Source organism: Macrotis lagotis, chromosome 2 (genome assembly GCF_037893015.1).
Source record: "Macrotis lagotis isolate mMagLag1 chromosome 2, bilby.v1.9.chrom.fasta, whole genome shotgun sequence".
In the NCBI taxonomy this organism is placed as follows: domain Eukaryota; kingdom Metazoa; phylum Chordata; class Mammalia; order Peramelemorphia; family Peramelidae; genus Macrotis; species Macrotis lagotis.
In genome coordinates this window covers 131,091,342-131,113,526 of record NC_133659.1, presented here as the reverse complement: position 1 = coordinate 131,113,526, position 22,185 = coordinate 131,091,342, and the positions used below count along the sequence as shown (strand labels likewise).

Genomic DNA, 22,185 nt, shown 5'->3' with positions numbered 1-22,185 from the left:
GTACATTTCATTCCACACATGTCTGTGGCTCTAGTTTAGAAGATGTACTATTGTTTATGGGATGGTGGACAATTCCATCTTTTTATACGTCAAAGGCCTGTGTGATATTTTGGTTTAAATTAAGTCAGCATCACAGATTACCCCACACCAACATAGTCCATCTGTGGTTTCCACTTCCTGGTTATTAAAAATTATACTATATGGCCTCAGGGTCTTTTCATGTGTCCTTTCAAAGATGAGAAATCTTTAAGAAGCATATGTGTATCAGGGAAACATAATGGGATTTAGAGCAAAAAAAATCATAGCAATCACAAAACAAAGCTAATGTGACAACATCCAAAAAACTGCTAGAAGGACTGCCACAAGCTAATCTTATAATGTTTACTTTTTAACACCTCAACCTGCTTTATACTCAAACGCTCATCACCACCACCTCTTCTTACAGGAACTATCACAATACTGGTTTTAGTCGATCTCTCACTGCTCCAAGTCTATTGCTACTCAATCAATCCTCCAAAGGGATCATCTTAAAGTTCAGGTCTGACCAGGTCTCCTCCCTACTTGATAAACTCCATTGGCTACCTATTACCAGCAGGATCAAATGTAAAATCCTCTGGTTTTTACATTTACAACCTGGGTTCTTCTTACCTTTCAAGTCTTCTTGCTCTATTCCCCTCCATACACATTACCATCCAGATTCTCCTGTCCTTTATAGCCTATCTCAACGTTAATAGCTTGTCATGTTATCACATTGCCTTTTACTTCTTCCCTTGCCCTTTAGTATCTCCCTCTAGCCTGGTTAATAGGAGAAGTGTGAAATTCTGTCATAACAGAATAACTTTGGTTCTTGGTTCTGGCTTAATCTTCTGTTCCTTACCCCAGTCCTCTTCTAGCCTTCATGAATTTCTATTGTCTATCCTCTTCCTGGAACATTCTTGATCCTCACCTCTGTTTCCTAGCTCTCCTACCGAGGAGAGCAGAAATCTGGAAAAACATTTTTCTGAGAAATTTTTCCACAGAAAAGTATTTTGTATGTATAATGTTATTTATAAAGACTGAGCTTTTGCTTTTTTTGTGTGTCTCCAATACTTAAAGCGGTTGGTGTAAACATTTAATAATTGTTTATTAACTGATCTACAAACTATTTAGGGACTAGAGATTCCTAATGCTTCTTTCCCATTATATATTTGCTTGCTATACATCCACATAGGAGATATAACATTGGTTATATTGGTTGAGATAAATTGTTGCCATGATTCACTTTATTTTCTTCATCTTGTTATCCTTACTTTCCATGACATTCTTTTGGAATGGGTGAAGTCTACTATGGTCAAACAATAATCTTTATAGATTGCTAGGAATGATTTATCAAACATTAGACCCTCCTTTTAGCTAAGCCTTATTTTTTCCTAGTTCTACTGATATGTCCAGCAGCTTTTATGTCTGGCTAAATTATATCATACATTTTAGGGAAGAGATCTCAATCCCACATTTTACAGAGAAGGCAGTCCAGAGAGATAAGTGGTTTGCCCTAAGATCATACAGGTAGGGTGACAGATTTGGGGTGAATTCTTCTTTCAAGGTTATTTCCATTCTGAAGCATCAATGTGTAGCAGTAGATAATGTGCTAGATGCAGTCAGAAATGTTTTGGTTCAAATCTTGCCCAGGTATGTGAGTTTTCTGACTCAAGGCACTTAATCTTTCTGAGGCTTAGATTTTCCATCTGTAAAATAGTATATACCTCTCAGTATTGTTGTATGCAAATCTTTAAGTGATACATAAATGTATCATTCCTTTTGACTGTCAAAGTCATCAGTTTACCAAGGAGAGGAGAAATCTGTAAAAAATATTTTCCAAGAAATCTTTCCACAGAAAGATATCATGGGTCATATCAGCTTGATGCCTCAGTTTCTCCTTTATAAGAAGGAAGCCAACAATTTGAGTCCTTGAATTGTATATTATTTTTGATTTCTTGGGTAAAAAAAATCCTGCGAGTAGAATGAGAATACAAGAGAGGCAGCATGGTGGACACAGCTCTGGCCTTGGAGCTAAGAAGTCCTGCTTCTGACTGTATAACCCCAAGTAAGTCACTTAGTATTCTAGGTGATTCTTTCAATCTTTAAGTTGCAAAGAAGGTAGAACTGAGTTGGTAGAGGGAGTATTTGTCATTCCTGAGTTTCCTATACTAACAAAACCACAGGGTATTACTTTGGCTCTACATTATAGTTCATAAAATCACACTAGTATATTCGTTTTTAATAGTCATCCAGTTGATACAATCAGCTCAAAGAAAATACATTTATTGAAATGACATAGGATGAACAATAGTAACAAAACATTTCTTCTGTAAGTCTGGAAATGTACAAAACAGACATACTATTAGTGGGAGGAGTGGGCACGCACATGAATATTAAATAGCGTCGAGCCACATATGTGGTGATAATACATGGCCAAGGAAAGTCACGCTTCTAATACTACAGGGCCCTAGTATCTTTTCTCTTTTGCTATTGTTCTCATCTAATGCTCCCTGTGGGCACAGTGCCTCTACTGGGCATGTTACTCTTCTGGGCTCCCTGGGCCTGCTCCTTTTAGTAGCTTTAACTCAGCTCGCCAGCTGGACTCTCTCTGGGCCAATTTTCTGCCGAGTACATCAGCTCCTAATGGGCCCTACTGAGCAAGTTGCCCCATTGCAAGACGGCACGGCTGATGGGGTGGCAAGAGAGAAATAAAAGCCAAACCATTCTCTTTAACTCTTAGCTGCTTATTTTCTCAACAGCCGAGCATGACTCTTTCATTTGACAGAGATCATTTTCACGACTGACCTTGGAACTGGCTAATTTGTCTTTAGAAAAAACGCAACCCTTCAGCTGGTCAACAGCCGGTCACTATTTATTTCACCCCTTCTTCAAACCTCCTAAAAGAGCAAGAACTAGGAAAAAAATTCCCTATAAGTCATTTATTTTAAAAAAATTAAAAATTTTAAAAACCCTTTTCAGTCTTTATATCCTAATAATAGTAATAATGTTTGTTCTTCCTGCTTGAAGATGATGACATCAGGGAGACGGTGCCATGACAAGCACATGAATTGGATTTGAGCGAGGGGCTGCGCTACGTCCCCGGCCTTCCTTTCTCCACCCGGGCATGCGGCGGCCAGATCCCAAGGGCGGGTGGGGCTGGCCCTGGAGGCCAGGCAGTGGGGGGCACCCGGCTGGCACTCCTGCCCTGCAGCTTGGCGCTCCGGCCGCTGCTGGGCGAGGGGAGGGGGTCGGGAGAGGTCTGCTGCGCCTCCCCTGCCTCCCACTCAGGACCGCCGGGGCCAGCTCCGTGGGCACGCCGGGCACCCTCCGGGTCCTCCAGGCCCCAGTCCCACTCCTCCAAATCCCGGGCCTCGCCCCCGGCCCCTCGGCTTCCCCACAGGCCGCGCCGGGGCCAGCGGCTGCACGGAGTCAGGCCGGACCCCGCAGGGCGCCATTTCGGAGCGGCCTCCGGGCGCTGCAGGCCCGGGTCTCGGGGGCCGAGGGGCCCGGCGCGCTGCCTCCCAACAACAAGCCGGCCGATTGGCTGCGAGGGCGCAGGGCGGGGCCCGCTTATCGCGGACAAACAGGCCGAGCCCGGAAGCCCGAGCGGGGGCAGCGGCGGCCACGGCCTTATATAGCGCGAGCCCGAGCGCCGCCCCCGCAGCCGCCCCCGCCCGCCGCGCCGCGCCCGGCCTTCCTTATCGGCCTCCGACAGACCTTTCCGGTTCCCGGGCGGGGACTCGCGCAGACGCGCTTCACGTGACTCCCGGCTGGAGGGAGGAGGGGAAGGGGGCGGGGAGAGAAGCGGCGGGCGGGGGCGGGGGCGGGTCCGGGGGAGGGGCCGCAGTGCGTCATCGAGACGCGCCGGACGCGGTGGGCTCGTCGCGCTCGGCCGCTGAGAGCCGGGCTGCAGAAGATGGCGGCCGCGAGGCCCGTGGTGGTCTGCGGCCCCGGCCCCAAGCGCTGCGCCGTACCCTGGTCCGAGGCCCGGGGCTCGCTGCGGGACTTCGTCCGCTCCCACTGCAGACACAGGGTAGGTCGGGGGGCGCGGACGGGGAGGGGGCGAGAGGCCCTTCCTCGGGGTCCCCGGACTGGGCCCCTGGGAGCTCGGACTGGGCCCCTGGGAGCTCGGACTGGGACCCTCGAAGGTCGGACTGGGACCCTGGGAGCTCGGACTGGGACCCTCGAAGGTCGGACTGGGACCCTCGAAGGTCGGACTGGGACCCTCGAAGGTCGGACTGGGCCCCTGGGACCTCGGACTGGGACCCTCGAAGGTCGGACTGGGCCCCTGGGAGCCCGGACTGGGCCCCTGGGAGCTCGGACTGGGCCCCTGGGAGCTCGGACTGGGACCCTCGAAGGTCGGACTGGGACCTCGGACTGGGACCCTGGACGCCGCCCGGACTGGGACCCTCGAAGGTCGGACTGGGACCCTCGAAGGTCGGACTGGGTCCCTGGACGCCCGGACTGGGCCCCTGGACGCCCGGACTGGGCCCCTGGGAGCTCGGACTGGGACCCTCGAAGGTCGGACTGGGACCCTCGAAGGTCGGACTGGGCCCCTGGGAGCTCGGACTGGGACCCTCGAAGGTCGGACTGGGCCCCTGGACGCCCGGACTGGGCCCCTGGGAGCTCGGACTGGGACCCTCGAAGGTCGGACTGGGACCCTCGAAGGTCGGACTGGGCCCCTGGGAGCTCGGACTGGGACCCTGGGAGCTCGGACTGGGACCCTGGAAGGTCGGACTGGGACCCTGGGAGCTCGGACTGGGACCCTCGAAGGTCGGACTGGGATCCTGGACGCCCGGACTGGGCCCCTGGGACCTCGGACTGGGACCCTGGGAGCTCGGACTGGGACCCGCTAAGGTCGGACTGGGACACTCGGACTGGGACCCTGGGAGCTCGGACTGGGACCCTCGAAGGTCGGACTGGGCCCCTGGGAGCTCGGACTGGGCTCCTGGACGCCTGGACTGGGACCCTGGGAGCCCGGACTGGGACCCTGGGACCTCGGACTGGGCCCCTGGGAGCTCGGACTGGGCTCCTGGACGCCTGGACTGGGACCCTGGACGCTCGGACTTGGACCCTCGAAGGTTGGACTGGGAAGGGGGTGTCGCCCTCCTACCCCCCCCCCCCCCGTATTCTCTAAAAGGTCCTCGGGGGTCAGCCTAGCATCCCCTTGGCAGCTCGGCCCCCCTCACCTGCCCTAAAGACCCCCTCCCCCGTGCCCCAAATTAGTCGTGTCTCAGACCGGACCCGGGTCAAGGTGGGCCTGGCCGGGGGTACACTCTCGGCCAGCTCGGGGCGTTTCGGGAAGCACTGCCCCTTCTGTTGGTTGTTTCCCTTTCTCATTCACACTTTAAACAAATGCTGAAACAACAGTGGTTACGGAAGCTTTCAGAGCTTTGGACTGTTTCCATAAGGAGGAAATGTCTGTTTGCAAATACTCTGGTTTCTCAGCTTCCCCTTTCCCTTCCCACACACACATCCACTTCACAAACTGTCGGCAGACCTGCTTTCAGCTGTGACCATCTGAAGGCTAGAACACTTCCCCCAGGGAGTCGGATCTAATAGCGGTTCTGAAACTTGCCACTCTTCACCCTTTAGGTACAGGTTTTAAATGGCTAGAAAGACTGGGGCAGCAAGGGAAGAGGAGCTCTTGACATTTAGAGTCAAAAGTGAAATCAGAGCTAAGAAAATAGAAGTCTAGGTTAGAGAGTTTCAAAACCATTACAACTAGGAAAGGTTTTTACAAAACTCTTGTACAAACATTTAAAGTCTCTAGTTAAAGAGAAAGAGCACCGACTGGAATCAGAGGACCTGGGTTCAAATCCATCTCTGATGGTTGCTACCCGTGTTATCTTGGGCCAGTCACATAACCTTTCTGCCAGTCAGCTTCCTCATCTGTAGAGTGAAGGGGTTGGATTAAATGGTCCCTAAGGTTGCTTCCTATCTTAGATCTATGATGCAACCAAGTCATCAGGTTTTAGACAGTGAAGACTTTTAGTACATTTCTAATAAAACAGAATAAGTATGATAACAACAAAAAAGAAAACCCATGGGGGAGTTATCTGTGAAATGGCTAATGGTATAGAACCACAGGAATTTCTTAAAGGTGTTCTCTGTGCGGCACTGTGCTAAGATACAAAGGAAGGAGTTCGTGATCTGATGGGGGAGATAGTTTGAAAGCAACTATGAACCAACAAGATATATATGCAGGAGAAATAGGAGATCATCAGAAAAGGGAAGGAGCTACTATTAAGGAAGACTGGGAAAGACTTCTTAAGAAAGTGGGGTTTAGTTGAGACTTGAAACCAGGAGGGGAGAGATGAGGAGGAGGAAAGGAATTCAGGTAGGGGGACAGCCAGATGAAAATGCTCAGAATAGGAAAATGCTGTGATTGTAGAGGAGAGCAAGACGACAGTATAGATGGGAAAAGACCGGATTTTGAAAATCTTTAAAAACCAGAAGATTTTATATTTGATTCAGAGTGCAGTAGGGGGATTGGAGTTTTATTGACTTGCAATATGAAGCTGTTTTGATGACATGATCCAATTTGCTCTTTAGCACAATCAGTTTGACAACTGAATAAAGGATGAACTGGAGTAGGAAGAGATTTGAAGCAGGACAGCCAACTAGAAGATTATTACAGTAGTCTATGTATAAAGTGATGAAGATCTTTTCATGATAAGGAAAAAGTTTTCATGCCTTTTTCCCCCCTCTCACTTCATCACTGAAGGCTCCTAGAATGAACTAAATTGTTATGAATATACTATTTAGTGTAGCTAACCTGATGCTTTGGGGAGCCAGGGCTTTTGCTATGTGATTGGTAATGACTCAAGGAGGCAGTTAGCTGAACTAGCAGCTGTTTTAAAAAAGAACAGCAAAAATGGTATCTCTGAAGCTTCATAAGCCACATCCCACTTTCTCCCACCCCAAACTTCCTATTGCCTTTTTGTGATTTGTTTTTTCCTCTCTTCAAAGCTCTTCTTTATAATTAATTTTAGTTTGATTTCACTGGTATAAAAATATTTTATGGAAATCACTGTGTAATTTGTTTTTGGCCCTAAAATTTCTTAGTGTGGCCAAGCCAGATGCTATGCTACACAGAAGGTAGCAGTTATAACTTGAAGGGGTATGTGAGTTTTTTTAAATAAGCTTCAAGAATCTGAGATGAATTATATTATTATCCACTATTTATTACATGTTTCTCTTGGATTTCTTGTTTTTACTTACATTCATATTCATGTAAAATTATAAACTATTTAATCAACAAAAAAAAGAAAATAAAACTGATCTTACACAAAGTCCTTAGTATGTGATAGTGTGAAGCCAAACAAATGAACACGGTAACAACATATATGTTTTCTTTGTGTATTATTATAATATCTAGGGGATTCCAGTGGATTGCTTTTATGTGAAGTGTAATGGACAACTAACTAATGCTGAAGATGTGGTTCAATATGGAGCAGTTTATAGTCTGGAGCCCAGACTCTGTGGAGGAAAAGGAGGTAACTAATGTTTGCTATTACCAAGGGGAATGATATATCTAGCTATTATGTCCTGGTTTTGTTCCTATTTAAATATTTTTCCCTTCCCTTAATTTCTAAAAGAAATAACTTGTTTCCTAGAATTCTGACAACTACTGGTCTCTGACAACTTTGGTAATAGGAGTTGAGTTGAAGTAACTGATAAAACAGTTTGCTTGAAATAAAGGAAGAATATTTTCATGATATTTCTGTTCTTACCAGTTTTTCAGCTGGTTGCCAGAGATCCAGTGGAGTTTTCTAGCTCATGCTAAGGGCTGGAAATGAAAGTGAGGCAAAGAGTCAGTAGAAAGATTATGTCTATAGTTTCATTTTGCAGGAATAATTTGAGAATGGATGGGGGAATAAATTAAAAAAGCATGTAAATGCTTCTTGAGATTTCTCTAGATACATAGCATCTGTTTGAAACTTTAGATAACTTCAGATGTTGGAAGTGCTAGAAAATAACAACTTGGAATATTTAACCACTTTGAATTCCACAGGAGGAACTCAATATCCTACCAAGTAATTTCCAGAACTGTTCATCTCAGAACCCTTAGCTGTCTGCCTGCATTTTTGAAATAGCTTAACTGAGCACAGGTGCTTTTATGGGAGAAAGAATTGTTTCGATAAGGAAAGAAAATAAAATTTTTAAAAATCATTTAATTGAAAAAAGTAGTCAAAACCTTAATTTGTTTTGCAAATTTTCCAGATCACCTTTAATCTTTAGGTTTGTTATTGTTGCAACTTTTCATGCAATTAAATGCTTTATAATTCTTAGACAAAACTGCATATAATATATTATGTTTTTAATGAGCTATTCTCTTCCCCCCCCACAATGAATTAAAAGCTTGCAAAACAGCTATTTAGTGTTAGAAAATTTAGCACTATAAAAATTTAGCAACTTAGAAATAAAAAGGCAAATATATCTATTGGACAATTATTCATTTGAAATTTTATCATTTTTCCTCAGGTTTTGGATCTATGCTTCGAGCACTTGGTGCTCAGATTGAAAAGACAACTAATCGAGAAGCATGCCGAGATCTCAGTGGAAGGAGACTTAGAGATGTCAACCATGAAAAGGCGTAAGATAACTGTCTTGCTTCTTTCCTTCCTTCCATTCTTTCTTTCTTGAAAGAAACTTCCTAAAACAGTCTTATATTTAACCATATACATTAAAAATAGAAACTTTGTATATTTCCCTTCAAATTTATAGGATCATAGACTTAGACTTGGAAGGGACCTTTAGAGATTGAGTCCATTCCTTTCATTTGACAGATGAGGAAATTGAGAACCAAAAAGGGAAGTGATTTACCCAAAATCACACAGGTCATTAGTGAAAGTCCTCTAATCCCAGCTCTAAGTCTAGTGCTCTTTTCATTTATACCACAGTGCTCCCCTCAGAAATTTTTCATTCCTTTGACTGAAACAAAACCTGTGCTTCATCAGTGTGGATAATGGTAATCTTATTACATTGAAATTTTGATGTTAAATAATAGGTTATTTTTTAAAAATTCTTGTCCCTCATAGTCAAGCTTGTTAACCAGTGGCATAATCATAAGACTAAAAAAGAGCCCTTAGAGATAGTATTTCCAGAAGTAAATCAGACTATTGTGGTAGAGCATCCTAAATTAAAAATTTCTAAGAACTGTGTTTCTAGAAAGACCACTATCATTGACATCATGTTAATATTGTACAATTCAGAAAATTTTCTTCGATTTTTCTAAACCTGAAAAATGAGATCGAAATTCTTACTAAGTTCATTGTGAAAGACACTTTTAGCTGTTTTGAATAGCAGAATACTTTTTACAGTATTCTAAGATCTTACAAGATTCAGAACAACAAACCTTTTCTGGATGCTGTATCATGTAAATAGTTGCATCATATATGACTTTCTAGGAGAAGGGAGTATAGTCTTAGCATAGTGTCTGGTTCATTGTGGGAGAAGTAGGGAATCTGACACAGTGACTAGTTTGCTTGGCTAATAAGAGCTAAGGTGCTGTGTGCTAGTCTTTTTGGATACCTCAGAATCTTTTTAAGTTTTTGCAAGGCAATAGGGTTTAGTGACTTGACCAGGGTCACACAGCTAGGCAGTTACTAAGTGTCTGAGGCTAGACTTGAACTCAGGTCCTCCTGACTCCAGGTCTGGTGCTCTATCCACTGCACCACCTAGCTGCCCCAGGTGGCCCCATAACTCAAAATCTTAGACGTCCTTAATGACTGTAAAAGATCACTTTGAAATCCTCTATTTATATTTGCATATTTGCATATTGCCTTTAAGACCTCATTAGCTTACTTGGGTTTTCAAAGTAGACCTGTGATCTCATCAGTTTGGTAGTTTCTGGCTATGTTGCAGATTGAAACTTGTTTATAATTCTCCAAAAGTTTAACACAAGCTATGTGACCTTGGGCAAGCCACTTAACCCCATTGCCTTGCAAAAAAACCCCTCCAAAACAAGCAAAAGTTTACCATAGGGAGTCCACCCAACATTTTGTAGACTTTCCTACCTCCTATTGTTTGAAGATTACAGAGGAGCATTCTGGCTGTCAACCTTTATCTCTTGCCCTTGCCACATGATCACTCCATCTCTTTCTATTACACAGTTCTTGGGATGTCATCCTTTACCTTTGTTCTTCAAAGTCCTTTGCTTATTGGTTAGATATTGCAGTCTGCTGACACCAACTTTGTGATGCCCCATTGCTTTCTGTGTGACATTGATCCTTAGTTGTTAGGCAGTGGTGGTTCACTTCTTGCTGCCATATTCTAACACCAATAAAATATCCGTATTGAATGACTTTTCTTTCATGAGAAGCTTGGGCTCAGTAAAAAAAGCTTTGTAATTTCCTGAAAGCAATCCAATCAGCTCTTTCTCCTTTTCAATTCTAGACCTAGTACACTGCCCCATTTATACTGTCTATTTCACAATATCTTCTTATTTGACAGACTCAATAGTGATTATTAACTTTGTGGTATAGACATAAAATGATGAGATCACAGAATCCCTTGGCAGTTTGGTGAAGCCTATCTGCTTGTTGTAATGATCATGAACCTTTTAAAATAATTTTTTAAATTTGTGAAGTCCAAGTTATCACATTATTTGAAAACCAAGTTCATGTTTCTTTTGCTTTATAATACACTTGATAAGGGAGCATCCTTGAAGCCCTCCAGTAATGAGGCATCCACTATCCTCTGGGAAAATTCTTGTCACTTTTAGCTGAGGCTTGAAGGAAATCATAAGGGAGATGAATAGGGAGAGTATGCCCAATGTCTTAAAGTTCAGAAGAGTGTATATTTGATAATAAAGTCTGCTTTAGGAACTATTTAGAGAAAGCCTATTTTTTTGTATTTTCATCAAGGATTTTCTAAATAATCATTTAAATAATTTTCATAGATATTCTGTAGAAAGAAGATAATAGGCATGTGGGTTGGTAATTGTTGTTCTTTGGGTTTTTTTGGGGGGATAATTATAGCATTTCCCCCCCCCCCAATTGTCCTTCTGTCTTTGAGAAGTCTTGAAATTGACTTTCTAGTGCTTTAAAAATTGTTTAGCCTATAGACATGGATTTCTTCTGTGTCTGGTTTCATCTAACCATTATTTTTATCTTCCTTAGTACCACTTCCATATCCTCACATATCAGATTGGGATTTTAGTTATTGAGTCCAAATGTAATGATTTCACTGTAACTGATGTTAAGATTAGGGTAGAAATAAAAGTTGACAAATTCTATCTGATATATTTCATTTCACTGTGAGGTAGTATGGCCTTATTGGATATAAAAACCAAACATGGCTTAGCTAGGTTTATAGAAAAGCTTTCTGTAAATTTGTTTTCCCTTCTGTGATTTCTTGCTGTTTTATTTGGATACCCTGCTCTTGGTCTTTTACCATCCTCTTTTGGAAATGAGTTTTGGCAAGGACCTTTTGGCTCTTTTGTGACAGTTGCTTAACATAAGTAAAACTTCTTTAAAAAAGCAGATTTAATCCATATCAGTGTCTTTACACTTATTTTCAGCATTATCCACTTGCTATTGAATGGATCATTTATGCAGGATATTTTCACCATCAATTTGTTGGAAAAGATCATGATTTCACATAGTGTTTTTTCTCATCTTTATCCATCTGATTTAAGTTTTTAATCTTTGCCCTAACTAGTCAGTAGTCTTGACTGTACACATCTAATTCTTCAATATATATATATATTGTTAGGATGTAATATATGTTGTCAAAAAATACATGTTAGGTTATCCCCTTCCTTTCTCTTCCTTGTATCTGTCTGTGATCCACTTGTGGCGTTTGAGTTTTTCTGGGCATACCTAATTGACTTTTAGTACACATACCAGCCTAAGGTATAAATCTCCTGAGAATCAAATTTTCTATTCAGTCCAAATCAGGATGACTCTTCAAATTCTGCCTTTATACTAGAGGACTTTAATATTCAAACAGATGCATCCTCAAACTCCCTAATCTCAAATATTTTATGCCCTTCCCCTTCCCTCTGCCTCAACCACATAAAAATGGCAGCATATTAGATCTCAACATGTTCACAAATGTCTAAGTAGGAATTCTTGACAGTCCTCTATCTGATCATAACTAACTGACCATCACTTCTAAGTACTTCTTTTAGCTGTTAAAGATAGAAGATAGACTTTCTTCTATCTTCTATATTCTGCTTCCTCTTTCTGGCCATAACTTCTAACTTATGTATTCTTCTACTTCCTCTGGGTCTATCTTCCCCCCTTCCTAGACCTGTTCTCCACCCTCATTGAAACCTCCAGTCAGAGTCTCTTTCCTCAATACTTTTTCAGTCCAGTAATCCTAATTTTACTTCTCTCTCTCTCTCTCTCTCTCTCTCTCTCTCTCTCTCTCTCTCTTTTTTTTTTTAGGTTTTTGCAAGGCAAATGGGGTTAAGTAGCTTGCCCAAGGCCACACAGCTAGGTAATTATTAAGTGTCTGAGACCGGATTTGAACCCAGGTACTCCTGACTCCAAGGCTGGTGCTTTATCCACTACACCACCTAGTCGCCCCTACTTCTCTCTTTCCAACCTTCATCTGGTAGTTATTTCAACTGTACACAGTCTTCTCCTCTTGAAGCTCTTATTCCCATGTCCTATTGCTGCTTATCCCTTGCCATATAAGTAAATTAAAGACAAATGTTCATGTTGGCTTTCCCCTTCCAGAATGGCTGAATGGGTAAAACAGCAAGCTGAGCGAGAAGCAGAAAAGGAACAGAGGCGTTTGGAGAGGCTGCAACGAAAGCTGGTGGAGCCAAAGCACCACTTTACCAGCCCTGACTACCAACAGCAGTGTCATGAGATGGCTGAGCGCTTAGAGGACTCGGTCCTCAAAGGTAGGAGTGGAAGCTGCTGGGGAGCAGTTGGAAACATCACAAGATCTATTCCAAACTTTGGGGTGATGTTTTTGTTTGGGCTTGTGCTTTCATTAGTTTGAGGATATACATTAAGGAAGCTCCCTCCTAAGGCAGATCCAGACATTGTCTTAGGATTAGTGACCTTGGGGTGGCTAGGTGGCACAGTGCATAGAGCACCGGCTCTTGGAGTCAGGAGTACCTGAGTTCAAATCCGGCCTCAGACACTTAATAATTACCTAGCTGTGTGGCCTTGGCAAGCCACTTAACCCCATTTGCCTTGCAGAGAAAAAACCTTTAAAAAAAAAAAGAATTAGTGACCTTTTCCAGATAGGCTGCATCCATCAGAGGTGGGGAGCCAAGTCTTCTTGACTTTGAGGCCAGCTGTTTATCCTCAATGCCATGCCAGCCTTTTTCATATGTTTTAACTCTGGTCTAGATTCCTCTTCATCTGCTAATCTTTCCTTAGGGACTCAAATTAATCATAGAATTTCCTCCTTTCAAATAGCTTATAATCCTTTGTTTAGAGACCACAGTTGCCAAACTCTTGGCCCACCTGCAAGATTCTGGAGTGCAAACTGTCTTGTCACCAGATTAAAATAGAATTAGGAAATGATAAAATGAAAAAAACAAAACAAAACAACATAAATAAGGGTAATATGCTACCCTCAGGGAATCTGTTTCTTTTTGATACTACCAATCTACCTTGTCTGTACACTTCCCTAAGAGCAAGGTCTTATCAAACTAGGTTTGTGTATTCAGTGCATAGCAGTGCCTTCAAAAATGACAATAATAAGTCACATAAGAAATGCTTGAATTACTTTGATATAGATTCTCAGTGAGTTCTATGCTTTTTGGAAACAATTTTATAATTGAACTAACCTGATGATTCAAGAGAAGAACAGACCAAGCTTCTTTGTTTCTAACTTCTTTAGAACTTGAATGCTTTTGACTAAAGGCTGTTAAAGTTTCCAGTAAAAATCTAGGAGAATAACATAAGAAGTGGCTCACATGTTGATCTTACGAAACAAGTACAAAGTCTTAAGCAAATCAGATCCAAAGGTGGTATGTGTCTGTGTAAATGGATACATGCATGCAGATTTTGAGTTCAGACAACTTTCATAAATAATCTAGATAGGAAAGACTAAATTATTCAATTTTATGTTCAGGTATGCAGGCTGCCTCCAGCAAGATGGTGTCACCTGAAATTAGTGACAGTAGGAAACGACCTAATGAATCTAAGACAAGTGGTGAAATCAAATCAAGGAAAAGAAAATGTTTTTGGTAAGTTACAGAATATGAGTTGCAAATATTTCAGGACTTAAATTATTGAATAAATGACTATGGAATCTCTTGTTAACCTTAAATACAAATTTTCACTTGATAAATGGAAAAAGGTTGGTATTTGGAATCAAAGGACTTCAGTTCTGGCACTCATCCTTCCTATGACGGTGACTTTAAGTTATATCACCGCCCTGTGCCTCAGTTGCTTTGTCAGTTACGAGGAGGTAACATTAGATGATCTCTTAGTTCTGAATTCTAAAAACCTTTCCAGGGCTGTATTTTGCATTTACATTGAAATACTTTTCACTTTGCTTAATTTAGTAGTGACGACTGAAATACTGCTATTATAGATTGTTACAGAAATAGAATCAGCATAATCAGGGTGCAAAATCACAGAAAGTTTTGGCTTATGGGAGAAGTCAGCTTTATACCCTGTTCAGTAGATAGATTGATGGCTTGTTGGTGTTACTCTTTGTGTGTGTGTGCCTACCTTTGCTTTAACATTAATTTCAGGGGAAAAAAGTAAATCCCTAATTGAGAAATGGTTCAAGGATATGAACAAGTTATTTTCTAAGAAAGAAATTCAACTTATATCCATTTGAAAAAATGCTTCAAATCACCAGTAATTAGAGAAATACCAGTTAAAGCACTATCAGCTCACACCGTTCAGATTAGCAAAGTTGACAAAAACAAAAAATGGCATATTGGAGGAGCTTTAAGGATATTGGAAAGTGGATAGATTAATGTGTTACTGATGAAGCTGTGAATTTATATACATTTGGAACTATGCCTTTGGACCCATTGCTACCACTACTATGCCTTTATACCAAAGAGAGAAAGAGGGAAAAAAACTCAAGGCTAAGAACTGAAAACTAAATGAGTGCTCATCAATCATAGAATGACTGAATAAATTATAAACTGTAATATTAATAGAATTTGATGGTTTCAGAGAAACTTGGGACAACTGGTGTGAACTGCTGCGGAGTGAAGAGACCTGGAAAACAATTTACATAACAATATACATAAAGAAAAGAGAATTGGAAAAAATTTAATAATGCAGTGATTAGCCACAATTCTAGATGCCCATGACAGAGCATGCTAAACATTTCCTGACAGATTTTTGTTGCAAATCAAATCATATTTTTGAATGTTACTAATGCAGAAATTTATTTTGATTATTATACATATTTGTTATAGGAGTTTTTCTTTTTTTCCTAGTGGAGAGAGAAGAAAGTAAGAGGGAGAGAAAATAGGTTGTTTTTTAATTATTGTTTTAGAGTAAATTTTTGACATTTTAGTTATTTGAGGCTTTATCTAATTTCTTAGGTTTGAGGTTAATTCAGGATAAAAAACTTATGAATTAAATGAATCCCTCAAAATATAATTTACTAAAAATCAAGATTCAGTTTGAAGCAAGAGAATTTTCCAGTTTATGGATCTTTTATAGCATATATATATTATATCCTTAAACTTCTCTTAACTCCTCTGCCAGTTAAGTGCTGACCCTTTCTCCTGGAGAAATAAATAACACTCTCTTTCAAAACCAGTAGCTGTAAATCATGTTGTTTATTTTCTGACAGGATGAGCATGGAAGGCCTGGAGGATTCTGGAAGTTCAGATGATGGGGACAGTGAAACCCCTGGCACTTCAGGGATGAGCTTTCCCTCACCAAATGGTTCTACTGATAATTCTGACAAATCAGAAGAATTTTCCTGGAGTTGTAAGGATTCAGTAGGTGTGAGTGTATCAAAAAAGCTACAGGAGCCCACCTTTAACTCTGAGACTGTTGCCCCAACTGAAGTGTGTGGTGAACAGGGCAAGAATCCCACAGAGAAGAGAAAAGAAATGGAAGTGGAGAGAGGAATTGGTGAAGAGTATGAAGCATGTGTGGCAGGAAGGAAAGAAGAGACAAATACAGCACAGGACAGGGAAGAAGAAATCAAAGAAACCACTGAAGGAGACCCAGAAACGGTGCCACTTAATAAACCGGAGGAAACAAAAATAAGCCTGACAGGAAACAAAGTAAGTTGTGTTCTTGGGTTAGGTTTCTTAGAATTGTTTTCTTCTCATATTTATAGTGATAAGAAATGATTTTCACTGCACTTTGCCCTTTTTTGTCTTTAGCCATGAAATGAAAAGACTCTCTTGGTCATAAATTCAGAAGTGATCAAGTTCATATTATGCTGTGGCTGTTGTTGTAGGTCTCTTCCATTATAGGGTGCTAGAAATTTAAGTGCTTTGTCACTAGATGGTGCTCATGCATTGGATAATGAATGTCTTGATGATTCATTCTTTCTTCTCAGTAGAAAATACAGTTTGAATGTGTGAAAAGGCTTTCTGGAGAGGAGAGCCCTTTTTGGATTGAGGGTCACCTTAGTGAATCAGCATTCTGCCTTATAATTATAATATAATTTTCATTTCACTTTGTTTATAATTGATAGCCAAAGTATATCTTCAGTTGTTCTCCTTTCAAAGGTCATACTTGGTTTGACAAGTTTCTGGGTAGTACAGATAAAATATGAACCAACAGTATAACTTCTTTGGTTTCCTTTTACCTAATTACATTGCATCATGTATTGTATTCAAGATATCACATGTAGTTTTCTAAAATTTCCTAGAGAATTATTAGTGGAATCCTGTCACAATTATGAAGCTGGCTTTGGTCAGTCTAGCCAAATTTGAATTTTCATTTAGTTATTGTATGCAAGAATAATCTTATTTCCCCACTTTTGGAATATCATAGTTGAATATTGTATAAGGGAATTTATTCCCTATATTAAGAAAAACTCTGTCATTGGTACTATCCTGAGTTCCTTACTTTGCAAATGATACTCAAGCATGATGTGATAGCATTATGAAAAACACATGAGTAATCTGTCCTTAGGGCTTTATCATCTCAAAATAACAAGATGAAACAATATTCTTGTTCAAAGTTAATGCTTTTAATCGAAAAGGACAATTCTCATCTTAGTTTATATCCCACCACTAGGAATATTTTATTTTGATTAATTGGTTATTTGTCTACAGAGGTACAAGAACTAGAGAGAAGTTGAATAGTATTTGAATTTGCTGAGCCTCTAGGTGGAATCTTCAGCTCAGCAACACTTCAGTTATGTAGATAAGATGAAAGACAATAAATTACTAGAGTTAATGGGTTCAAATCACCAGAGGTTTCATTGAGATACTACTTTTATTTTAGATGACCATGATGAAGCATTATTTGACAATTTTTAATGGATAAGAAGGGTAAAAAGATTGAGCTGAATGATCTTATTTTAAATTTTCTCTTATTTTCTCTACTTCAATTTTAAAACAAAAATTGGTGCTTATTTAGTAGTATAGGTTATAAAAGATTCTTCTCTTAATCACTGGTAATTACCTATTGAAAATGCCTATTAGTGAATGCTTTTTTGGGAAAAAATATAAATTAGTTGGTAATTCTATAAAATGGATATTTTGTAGTTGAGAAATTTATATTCATGGGGACATGGACATTTGTATCATCTTTTTTTTCTGTTTCTTTTAGGAAGTTCAAGAATGTATAGACCTTTTGGCATTCAGCTCAGTTGAAGAAATGGAAAAGCTGGGTTTGGATAAGCTTAAATTGGAATTAATGGCGCTGGGTCTTAAGTGTGGAGGCACCTTACAGGAAAGAGCAGGAAGGCTCTTCTCTGTCAGAGGATTGACAAAAGAACAGATAGACCCCAGCTTATTTGCCAAGCCCACTAAAGGGAAGAAGAAAAAAAATCCATAGAGGCTCATTTCTTTTTTTATTTTTTAAAATATTAGCCGGTTTCTTTCTCTGAAAATGATAACCTCTGTTGTTATTTCTGCAATTATTGTTGTTTGATTAAAACTAAACTTTTTATTGATTTTAATTGTTTTAAAATTATATTGAAAAGGGGCACAACTCTGAATTACAATAAACTTTTTTTTTGGTTTTTGCAAGGCAAATGGGGTTAAGTGGCTTGCCCAAGGCCACACAGCTAGGTAATTATTAAGTGTCTGAGACCGGATTTGAACCCAGGTACTCCTGACTTCAGGGCTGGTGCTTTATCCACTGCACCACCTAGCTTCCCCTACTGCACCACCTAGCCGCTCCTACAATGAACATTTTTATAAAAATTACAAAAGAGAATTTTATGTTTTAAGAGTCATTACAATATGTCATGCTTTAGGTCTAAATAGAGAAAATAGAAAACTGCTTTATTTAAAATACAGATATGAAAAAGCAGAAATAAAATTGTTTTATTCAAAATATTTTTTTAGACAATGAGATGGGCAAGAAATGGTCAATATGCCAATTCAATTCAGCAATCATTTGTTAAGCCACTCTGTAAGTCAGGCACTGTGATAAGGGATAGAAGTACAAATAAAGCAAAAAAAGGTTCCCATCTCTCATTTGAAGAACAGATGAAGAAGCTGAGTTATTTCTACTGGGATCTGAAGTTATCTTCAGATATTTGAGTAACATTCCTTGTAACTAAGATGGTAATCCCGCCCCCATTTTTTAACATTTTTATTTAAAATTTTATGTTCCAAATTCTACCCTCCCTCTTTCTTCCCTCTCCCCTCCCCCCACTCTGCAAAATGGTAAGCAATCAGATGTGGATTATCCATGTGCAGTTGGTTAAAACATTTCCATTTTAGCCATTTTGAACAAAACTCCTCGAACAAAAGAAAAAAAGTGAAAAGAAGAAAGTAAAAAAATAGCATGCTTTTAAACTATTAGTTCTTTCTCTAGAGACAAGTGATTTGCTTCATTATTAGTACTTTGGCTTAGATCAGGACTGTTCAAAATGCCACCGAATTTGGTCTGCAGTGCAATTTTATTTGACCTGCCTGTGAATTTACTAAATGCTTTAATAAATAAAGCTGACCTACCACAGACTGTGTCTCACTAAGATGGCAAATCAAAATATATTGCCTGTTGTTTCAGTAAAAACTTTTAACAGTAAGGTTGGACAACCCGAGTTTAGATCTTTGTATTGCTGAGAATAGCTAATTTATATTTCTTCATCAAACAATATTACTGTTAATTGTGTAATGTTCTGGTTCACTTCATTATATGTTAAGTTTTTCCAGGTTTTTCTGAAATCATCCTATTTGTTATTTCTTATATCACAATAATCCATTACAATCCACAGTTTGTTTAGCCATTTCCCAAATGATGGGCATCCCTTCAATTTTCAATTCTTAGTCTGCACAAAAAGAGCTACTATAAATATTTTTGTACAAATAGGTTCCTTTTTTGGGATCTTTGGGATATAGACCTAGGAATGATATTATTGGATCAAAGGGTATGCACAGTTTATTTTTATAAATTTGTATCAGTTTTTTTCTGTATTTGAGAAATGAGTCCTTTGAGATACTTGTTGCAAATTTTTTTCCTCAGTTTTCTGCCTTCCTTATAATTTTGGTTGTATTGATTATGTTTGTGCAAATCTTTTAAATTTTATCAAAATTATCTATTTTGCATTTAATACTCCATTTTCTTTGGTCCTGAATTCTTCCATTATCCATAAATCTTGACAGATAAACTTATTTCCTGTTCTCTTAATCTGCTTTAAGGTATCAATGCACCCTTTATATATAAATCATGTGCCCATTTTGACTTTATCTTGTGAGAAGTTGGTCTATATTGTGTTTCCCAGCAGTTTTTCCAAATGATTAGTTTATGTTCCAAAAGCTTTAATCATTTGGTTTATCATATTCTAGATTACTATGGTCATTTATTATAATGTTATTTATGTCTAATCTGTTCCAGTGATCTACCACAATATTTCTTCACCAATCCCAGATTGTTTTGATAATTACTACTTTATAATATAGTTTTTAGATCTGATATGGCTAGACCACCTTCTTTCACATATCCCCTTAATATCCTAGAGCTTTTGTTCTTCCAGATGAATTTTGTTATTATTTCTATCTCTGTAAAATAATTTTTGATAATTTGAATATGGCACTAATAAATTTAGGTAAAATTTTCATTTTTATTATATTGCCTAGGCTTATTCATAAACAATATATTTCCAATTGTTTGATCTGACTTTGTGGGGAAAGTGATTTACAGTTGTATTCATATAGTTCCTAGATTTGTCTTGGCAGTTAGACTCTCAAGTATTTTATACTATCTACAGTTATTTTAAATGGAATTTCTCTTTCTATCTCTTGCTGTTGGACCTTGTACTATATAGAAATACTGATGGTTTCTGTATATTTATGTGCTCCAACTTTGATAAAATTATTAATCATTTCAAGTAGTTTTTTAGTTGATTTTCTAGGATTTTCTAAGTGTAACATCATATCATCTGCATAGAGTTTTGTTTCCTCATGGCCTTTTCTAATTCCTTTTATTTTTTCTTATTGCTATAGTTAACATTTCCAGAACAATAATAAATAACAGAGATGATAATTCCTTCACCACTGATTATATTAACCCCATTACAGGTAATGCTTATTGGTGGTTTTAGATAAATATTGCTTATCATTTTAAGATAGAGAGTAGTCTTGAGATCCACGAAGATAAAAGTTAAAGGAAGGCATATTTTGCTTTAGCCTAAAGGAGAGTTTTCAAACAGAGAGCCTTTCCTTTATCAGCTTACATGCTTAGGAATGAATTCCCCATTACTGAAGACTTGAATGATTTATCTGTCAAGTTCTAAGAAAGGGAATTTCTACTTCTTATTAGAAGTTTAAATTATTGCTGAAGGCCTTTCTAACTTTAAACAGGGAAAATTTTGTTGTGTTCTTCATTCTGCCTTCCCCCAGAAAATTCTTGGGTGAACAACTTAGAGAAAAGGAAGATAGGTGATCCTTTTCAGAAATATTCCTTGTTTATTTTCACCATGATGTTATTGCCTTTTCATTAAAAATGAAATGGAAAAAAATCTGTCCTATTCCTTTGAAAATAGGAAGGTGCTCAATAAGTGAATGCTGAGTCAGATTTACAAAATTAATTTGTTTTTGTAACCAGCAGAAATCAGGAGAAATTAATAGAATGTCATTTATAATAATAACAACAATGCTTTGAATATCTGGGTATGCAGTTCAGTTTAACAAACTGCAAGTGCCTTCCTTCTGTGTGCACAGGAAGTTGCTATGACACTCAGTGAGTTTGTGTAAAGGAAATTAGAATTATAAAATCCTTTTTTATAGAATAAAGAGCTGATTAAGCAAGTAGGATGTATTTTACATCATAGCTAGGCTGAAATCCTAAAACTAATTTAGGAAGTATCAAAATTTTTACCAAGAGCTTCAGAACAATATCAATCAAAATGCAGGTTATTTAATAAAATTGATAAATCTATAGTAAAATTTGTAAGGAAAAATTATCAAAAGAAGCTATGAAAAGGGGACAGATGCCCTGCCTTTTCCACCCCCAAAATTTATGAATTGAGGATTTTGTCAGTTTATGGTATTTATAACCTATTAGATAAATCTTAGTTGATTGAGGCTTAGTTAGGTTAAATAATTAGCACAAACAGTTCCAAAAGCAGGGTTTGAACTAGATTCTTAGTGAATGTATGCTCAGCTTTGTCAACTTAGCCACATAACCTCTCAAAGAACTGCTTTTTCTAAACTATCTGGTATTTCATTACAAAAGACAGGAAAATAAATCGATGGGAGAGGCAACATGGCATAGTAAATAAAGACATAGCTTTAAGACTTACCTGCCTTTACTAGCTGTGTGACTTTGGGCAAGTCACTTCACCCTGACTACCTCATATCCAGGGCTGTCTCCAGTCACACTAATTCATATATGATCACTGGACTCAGATGACTGCAGGAGAAAATGAGACTGGTGACTGAGCAGAGACCCCCCCCCCCCCCGAAATCCAATTCATGTGTTTGTCATGGCATCACTTCCATGATGTCATAGTCGTCTTTGAAACTGAAGGACAAAACATTAGGTTTAAGACAGAAAGGCCACCTTTGAGGCATGTGGATTAGCCATATGACCCCAAGTAAATCCCAATTTCTCAGCTGTAGGCAGCTAAAAC

At 39.4% G+C, this 22,185-nt stretch overlaps 1 protein-coding gene across 1 annotated transcript; it reads left to right on the top strand.

The window, feature by feature from the left end:
• The first annotated feature begins 3,871 nt into the window (after nt 1-3,871).
• Nucleotides 3,872-20,442, top strand: SDE2 (SDE2 telomere maintenance homolog). The gene is made up of 7 exons (XM_074222816.1): nt 3,872-4,051; nt 7,400-7,517; nt 8,506-8,617; nt 12,711-12,880; nt 14,068-14,182; nt 15,763-16,204; nt 17,709-20,442. The coding sequence occupies exons 1-7, from the start codon at nt 3,935-3,937 to the stop codon at nt 17,934-17,936; spliced, it is 1,302 nt and encodes a 433-aa protein (XP_074078917.1). The 5' UTR covers nt 3,872-3,934; the 3' UTR covers nt 17,937-20,442.
• The last annotated feature ends 1,743 nt before the right edge of the window (nt 20,443-22,185 follow it).